The sequence below is a fragment of the Girardinichthys multiradiatus genome, chromosome 24, assembly GCF_021462225.1.
Source record: "Girardinichthys multiradiatus isolate DD_20200921_A chromosome 24, DD_fGirMul_XY1, whole genome shotgun sequence".
NCBI lineage: Eukaryota > Metazoa > Chordata > Actinopteri > Cyprinodontiformes > Goodeidae > Girardinichthys > Girardinichthys multiradiatus.
This window is the reverse complement of record NC_061816.1, coordinates 23,142,714-23,150,391: the sequence shown is the minus strand read 5'-3', so window position 1 is coordinate 23,150,391 and position 7,678 is coordinate 23,142,714. Positions and strand designations below refer to the sequence as shown.

Below are 7,678 nucleotides of genomic sequence, written 5' to 3'. Positions count from 1 at the left end.
GCACCCCGTACCCGGATAAAGCGTGGCCACCACAATGGGAGTAAGAGCAGGCTGTAGGCTCCCTGCAAACCCCACCCTGAACTCACCCACATCAGCCAGGAAAAGAGGTGTAAAGGGATGGTTGGAGTCAGATGAATTTTAGAAATTGAAAGGGCCATTCATTTGCTCCTAGTGATAATCTGAAAATTTTTAAAACTTACGTTTATTGTCTGCACAAGACAGGGGCTTGCATTTAAGAAGGAACACATCAGCATTTAAACACATTTTGTGGATTCTATTAGCTTATTCAGTTCCATAACCCAATTACAACTGCCAGTATTTCCAAAAATACAGCAAATAGTGAGGAAAGTGAGCAGCTCTGTCTTTTTGCTCTCACGAATGAAGCTCTGAGAAACCACGTCTTGTTTTTGCTCAGACTTTGGGCGAGCTATAAAGGAATCAGATCCATGACAGAAAATCAAAATAGACACGGAAGAAACTTTAGAAATCTTCCAATGACTTTATTTCAAATAACAAAAAAGTCAGTATTTAAATTAATTTAAATACAGACAACTGAATAAAATTAAAAGGAAACTGTATGTGTCAGACACAAAAGCGCCCACCTTCGAAATGAAAGAGAAAATTCAGTCCTATTCAAGAAAACGTTCAGTCCAGCATTTAATTTCTGTTTGCAATCCTTTTAGATCGCCTTAGCTCAGGCATAGCCTGTTGGGTTTCCAGCGGCTCGATTTTTTGCCTTCTCCCTCTGGTTACCTTCTCCTGCTTTGGTGACTCTCCCATCAGTGCTCCAGATTTTTGTTTTGACATTTCTGTTACTGCCCGACCATGTTTCACACTCATCTCTTTGTTGGTGTGTTTCTGCCTTGATTTACATTCAATTTCGTGAGTCTCACCCAATTTAACATCCTTTTTTTGGTCTTGCTGATGTCTTCGGTTACCCTTTGTAGCTTGTAGCTTCTCTGAATCCTCCATCGGTTCGTTACCTGTGTTTGTCTGCACCACAAGGCATGCATAGAATGAAGTTTTTACAGCATTTATTTACTAAATAAGTTGAAAAACAAGATAAAATCCAATCACTCACCTCTTGCTGGAAGAGCTCAGATTTCAGATCTGTTAATTGCCTGATCAGCTCCTGTATCTTTAGCTAAAAGAAAGTGGGTGACTATAGCACCTTCATAAAAAAAAAAAAAAAAAAAAAAAAAAAAAAAAAGAACTTTCTACATGATTCTACATTATTTTCCTTTAACACATTAATAAAAAAATGTGTGGATGTGTAGATTTTGATGCCACTATAGCTGGCAAAATTACATGTTTAACAAACAATGTTTTTACAGCAAAATACAGCAAAAAGTCCTTTCCTGCATTGTCCCTGGGGCTACCTGGGTGTATGCAAACATTTCAGTCATCTGAATTTGTCATTTTATTGGAGCATACTTTAATCAGAGGATTTGCAGTTTCTACATTTTACAAAAGATATATTGTAGATATTAAACTAATTTCAATTCTATTACTGCCTGATGTCATAAAAATGCATCAGACTAAAAGAATACTACAAATAACTGTAATAAACGAGAAGATAAAATAAAATGGCATCAAAATTTTGGCACTGTGTTTAGGTGCGCTACTCATTTCGTTTTGATCTGTAGAAGTTGGAGGTTTCTTGAAGTAAAATACCGTATTTTCCGCACTATAAGGCGCACTTAAAAACCTTTAATTTTTTCAAAAAATGACAGTGCGCCTTGTAATCCGGAGTGCCTTATATATGGATCAATTGGTTAATTGGTTGATCCATACTGGTTGTACACGGCGCTCTGTCAAAATGTTTCAGTACGACTGGTAAACTACAAAGCCGCACCGCTTGCAGCATTACGGCTACCGTAGTCAGGGGCGTCGCCGAAGTAATAGCGGTAAACACCTGTACTGTGCTTACTCCTAGTCCAACACCACTTGTGTGTGTATAACGTTTGAATGTACTGTTGCAGGAATTGCCTGAACTATATGTGATTAGAAGCTCAGTGTGTAGGGTGTATGGAAGATGTTGACATTACTCCTCCGGACAGAGGTGGCGCTGTGTGCTGCCGTAGCTGAGAATCAAGAGTGAAGGAGTGACGTCGGTATTATTGTGTGTGTGGGGTGGGTAGAGACGGCGACCGGAGCAGCGGTGTATGAGTCTGTAAGCCCTGTGTTTTTACGTGCTGCAAAGTCATTAAAAAGAACCCCGAATCTCGTCAACAACTCAGTGTTTTGATGCTGTTTCTTCATGCTCAACTCAGCAACGTATGAGTGAGGGAGTTAACCCCGAGGAAACTAGTAACTTCGGCCCTGGAGAAAGCGTCTCCCCTGTGTCATCAGACTACGGTCAGGGGACAGAAACAGGAAAGGTTAACAGTACTAACGTTTGATTTAGTGCATCAAACTGTTTCTTTTACGTGTTTACTGAATCAGGGAAAAGTTCCCTTTCACGTTTTAACTAACGTTTGATTTCAACTTCAACTTCATAGACTCCAATGCATTCCTAACGTGCGGTTGGCTCTATTCAATAGAATTCTATGTAGAGGAGACCTTACCATGAGAGTGAATGGAGTTATCAGAACGCTGGTTTGTAGTGTATTAATAAAGTTTGACTGACTGACTTATCTGACTGTTTTGTTGACATTCTCTTTAGCACAGCTCCATCTAGTGGATGCATAACGCAACCCCAGTCAAACGTTTGACTGCAGTAGCTTCTATTCTATGCGCCTTATAATCCGGTGCGCCCTATATATGAAAAAAGTTCTAAAATAGGCCATTCATTGAAGGAGCGCCTTATAATCCGGTGCGCCTTATAGTGCGGAAAATACGGTAAATGTTCTCGCTATTCCTAGAATCTCTTGGTCATGGTCTATCAATTTAGGAAACTTTGACTCATTCCATACCCCTTTATGAAAGAAGAGGTGGGAATTACACTTATAGTTAAGTTCAGCAAAGATCAATTAGAATCAAGTCGTAATGATGAATACTTTCAACTGAACACTGAGCTTAGAGTGTCATCGAGAGGTTGCAACAGAGATACAGAAAGACTGGAAGAGTCACAGAAAGACATGAAAGTGGATGTCATTTAACCACATCCCACACTTATGACCTCTTCATTGATAAGTCATCAGCCACTGTTATCAACAGATGTGCCTTTCTTGGTGGTGGTGTTACAGTGTGGGCATGTGTGTCAGTACAGAACTGCAATACACTAAATGGTACAGTGACAAGCCCATAGTACCTGAATAACATCAATGCAGTCATTGTGCCCCACAGGGGCACAGGCCTAATTTCATCTTCGCTTATTAGGGAACGGCTGCTGAAGACTGGGGTAGCTCCAATGGAGTGGCCTGCACTTTCTCCAGACCTGAATCCCATAGTAAACCTATGAGATCAGCAGAGTGGATGTACCTCTGTACCCCAGAACCCCAATGACCTGAGGGCCGCCCTTCATGAAGAGCCAGATGCCAGGCCTCAACAGACAATAAATCGACTTGTGAACAGCATGAGGCGTCGTCGTCAAGCTGTAATTGATGCTTAAGGGCGCACGACATGTTATTGAGACACTGACATTTTTTTGTTGTGGTATACCCTCCACTGTTGTGAGCTTTTCTTTCAATAAATTGTTGGGGATGAGGAAATCACCATTACATGCTTCTGCTTTAATTCCCTACTTTCATGATATCACAACAGCGTGAACTTTTTACCTCAATTTGACTGCAAAGCCAAATTCTCCTAACTTTTGTTTGCCAACCTGTACTGACTGGTATAGGTACTTTTAGGTGTGCAACAACTTTATCTAAAAGCATCACTTACCTCCTCATTGGCAACTTGTATTTTAAGCTGGCCTCTATCTTCAGCTTCTTTTTTGTACCTTAAACATAAACAGGTCATTTTTAACTTCAGTCTCACTGTGGAAAACATGACATTCTGTTAGAGGCATTACTTTTCTGCAGCAGTTGCTTCCATTTGAGCCATAGCTGCCTTCTTCTGGTCATTGAATCTCTGGATTTTCTCTATTGTGACCATAGCCAAAAGTGACTTTGTGTCTAGATCTGTTAAATCAAGAGGCGAGGCCTTTCCAATGACAAGTTGCGCCCAGTTGGATAACTTGTCACACGAGGGGAACTGAAAGGTAAAGAGAATGGGAGTTTAGAGTATGTCTTTATTCTTAAACAGCATGCACAATGAGTGGTATGATAGGAGCTCCACTTTGTCATCACCTGCCTAATTTTGCCCAACTTCCTCGACAGCAACACACTATAAAAGTTAGTTACTCCAATTAAGCCATAATGTTTATACCTTAATACATTTTAAAAGGCCATGTATCATTTAAAAATATTGCACATTTGATATTTATTAAATGCCAATATATGGTTTAGCATAGATTCCTGTTGAGTCTCTTGCTTATTGTAATCCAAAGAACCTTACCTTGTTGAAACTGGCCAGCATCATCTCCCTGGATGCGAGTGCAAGCTCCAAGGCATTCACTTCTTTTTTCAGCAGGGCCTGAGTCTCTGCCAGTTCACCCTAAGGACAATTTCATACTGGAGGAGAGGACATTTTACCTGCAAAACTACCGCAAGATACCAAAACTACCTGAAGCTTTTTCACGAGTTCATCTACTGTCTTCTTCTTGAGGAAATTTAAGTCATCAGGAGTGGGACAATACCCCTTCATGCCCTTCAGCATAGAGTAAGGGTTCTCTAGATTTAGACAGAACAACAGAGGGTGGTCATTTTAATATAATGAATAGGAGTATGCACACCCAAGGATCAAGTTACCAATTGTACAACTTCTGGAACCAAGCACCAAAGCATCTTTATCTGCCTGTGAAAAGATAAGATTTTGATCAATTAAGGAAGTGGTTGTTAAATCTTGACTTCAGAACAAGGAATGTACCTCTGCATTGCTGTTTGGCAACACAGATTCATCTGCACTGCCAAAATTCAAGTGTCGCTTTACACTTGTCATAGGAGGAGTACGGGGAAGTTGACGACCTGGTGGGATGTAATTTGCACTGCGTGTCAGAACTTCAGAAAGCCTCTCTTCCATTATTCCTCATTTGAGAAGACAAAAAAAAATTCCAAAAAGCACAAACATGAGAAACACCCAAGTCAAGTTCCAAGACCTTGCCCAAATACACCAAGCAACATGCACCAAAAGTAAGGCTTCCCATCTACACCACATTTAACACTCATACATACTGTTTGTTGAGAAGTTCCACAAACACCCTAAAGAACAACTTGCTTGTGTTCTTTTTGTCAGTCAACTACCACCTCATAATTGGTTGCAGCTGATACAGAGCTGCCTGCTCTTCTCTTTTTTAACACCAGATGGAGGCAGAGCTCAGAAACACTTTCAGTTTTAGAGTGTAAACAAAAACAGTACTGCGATTGAAAGTTTGCACTTTACACATGTAAAACACATAAAGGAGGAAGGATAAGGTTTTTCACTAACTCTGACCTCTAAATCCATTAAGGCCAAATTGTATATAAAACCTTTTATTTCCCCTTCTGTCAAATTACTGCCTCATTAAATTATTCACACACATGTGACAATATGACCTTTATATTGTACAACTGTCTGAGATGAACTTGAGACAAGTGTTGAAACAGAACACTTATTTGGACAAACTTCAGACATCATTAAACGACTTAAAATGTATTCTTAAACATGAAAAGAGTTTTACAGTCCCTATTTTCATTTTATTTTTTAAAAGATAAAAGGCAACAAATTACATGTTAAAATCTTTTGTTATATATATATAACATATGAAAATACTTTCAATTAATTTATTTAAATGAACTACGAATAGGTCAATGACATAATTTCATGAGCACATAGCCTTCCAGGGTCCTTCAGTCACAGAATATGGCATGAATAGGGTACACCGGGAACAGTTGAGGGGGGGGTTGTATTACATGGAACAATGTTGCCATAGCCAATTCTGGCTAACCTATTTGAAATTAACTTGAATATTGTCACATTAATGCTAAGTTAATCTTGAATGTACAGTATATTATGGTCTAAACAATGTGTCTGCATCAACACATTCATATGTAACCAGGGGTGAAAGTGAGCCGGTACGGTCAGATACTGCGTTCCACTAAAATATTCTGCGCCGGTACACAGTACCGGGAAGAGGGAAGAACGGCTGTCTGCTATGAAGCCGTCATCCAGAACCAGTTACGGCTGCAAAAATTCACGAGCACACAAAGAAGATCCGCTACCAATAGGCAGTCACTTATATACACAACTTAATCTGTTTATAGACATAGCTTTTTTTCCCCTCATTACAAATAGTTTCTGAACTGTTCGAGGCTGTTGTGAACGGCCAGCCTTTAAAACGAGCACCGCTGTCTGTCTGCTCGCTGCTAAATACCCCAGTTAAAAGCAAAGGGAGAGTACGGTGGCCGGGGGGTGCAAACCAACATTACAAAATCTAAAACACGTTTACAAACCTAAAGACAAATTAACATTTCAGAAAACAATTTAACAAGATGCGAAACAATTTTAGAAGTACTGAAACAAATTTACATTCCAGAAAACAATTTAGCAAGATGCAAAACACTTTTACAAGTACCGAAACAAATTAATATTTCAGAAAACAAATTAATATTTCAGAAAGCAATTTAACAAGATGCAAAACACTTTTACAAGTACCGAAACAAATTTACATTTGACAAAATCAACAGGAAAGGGAATGTACCAACGCCGAGGCTGACCCGGAAATGATAACGGTTGCACTCCTTAGCCCTGTCCCAATACCCACACTACACCCTACGCCCCTCTATGAAGTGTGTACTTTGTACAAGTGCATGTAAGGTTTGAATTGCGTAGGTTACAAGCGTGCAAAATTGGAGAATTGGGACAGTAGAGGTTACGTCATCGACTTGCATCTCTGCACCATAACTGCAGCGCTGTTTTCACACTGTCCTTCAGGGGATGCATCCTTCGAAGGCCGTATTTGTAGGCCGATTACGTCACAGCGCGGTGACTCCCTCAAATGCGGCCGACAAATGTGTCCTTCTTTTGCCCGATTTGAAGGATGGGTCGTGAGTATCCTTCGCGGGCCATCATTTCCCATAATTCATTGCGGGTCGAAGCCAAGCAGGGGAAGCCATGGCAGACCATAGCGGCAAAAGCTGAGTAAATTGTGGAAAATTACACTTTCTGTGACACAAATTAACTTCTACAATGTTTTTAGTATGGGAATATAACTGTGTAGAGGTGAAATATTTGCTTGATTTATCAAGACATCGCTTAATTTCAAATGTGCTCCGACGTGTTCGGAGTTTTCCGTTCCCGGCGTAGTAACTGGCTTGCCTCGCCAGCCTTCCCGGCGGTGAGCACTAAGCTCCCGCTGGCAGTCATCACAGTGAACGTTTAACACAAGTGATTTCTAACAGTTTATTATGTTAATATTATTTTAATTGTTACTGAAAATCGATTTGACATTTCAGGTGATATTAAGGTTAACCAGAATAAATGGACAGTTTTATGTAATCCAACTGTATCGCTGGAGAGTGTGATCGAGAATAAATAAGCTTTTCAATATTCATTTTTGATGAAGAAATGTGCCATATGTTTTAAAAGTTTATTTATAATTCAGCTAGTATTATAATTTCTGATTCCAGGTAAACCCGACGAGGAATACACGTTC

The 7,678-nt window shown here is 39.9% G+C and overlaps 1 protein-coding gene across 4 annotated transcripts; it reads right to left on the bottom strand.

Moving 5' to 3' along the window:
- Positions 1–485: 485 nt before the first annotated feature.
- On the bottom strand, positions 486–5,319 carry LOC124861783. Of its 4 annotated transcripts, none has more exons than XM_047355719.1 (9): positions 5,220–5,319; positions 4,915–5,072; positions 4,797–4,842; positions 4,612–4,718; positions 4,444–4,542; positions 3,959–4,140; positions 3,829–3,886; positions 1,082–1,144; positions 486–993 (listed from the first exon to the last, which is right to left on the bottom strand). In XM_047355719.1, exons 2-9 carry the CDS (start codon positions 5,065–5,067, stop codon positions 658–660), a joined length of 1,044 nt encoding a protein of 347 aa, XP_047211675.1. In that variant the 5' UTR covers positions 5,068–5,072; positions 5,220–5,319; the 3' UTR covers positions 486–657. The 4 variants fall into 4 exon arrangements, 3 of the variants coding, with proteins under 3 accessions (XP_047211675.1, XP_047211676.1, XP_047211674.1); XM_047355720.1 differs by having other exon boundaries at positions 4,915–5,012; positions 5,220–5,280; XM_047355718.1 differs by lacking the exon at positions 5,220–5,319 and having other exon boundaries at positions 4,915–5,206.
- Between the last annotated feature and the right edge of the window lie 2,359 nt (positions 5,320–7,678).

What these genes read in the sequence shown, in the direction of transcription:
- LOC124861783 (XM_047355719.1), bottom strand. Translation starts at nt 5,067, where the DNA reads ATGGAAGAGAGGCTTTCTGAAGTTCTGACACGCAGTGCAAATTACATC. An exon ending in TTCCAGAAGTTGTACAATTG is followed by an intron (nt 4,719 to 4,796) that starts GTAACTTGATCC and finishes GTCTAAATCTAG; the next exon opens with AGAACCCTTACTCTATGCTG. An exon ending in TACAAGTTGCCAATGAGGAG is followed by an intron (nt 1,145 to 3,828) that starts GTAAGTGATGCT and finishes ACTTTCTTTTAG; the next exon opens with CTAAAGATACAGGAGCTGAT.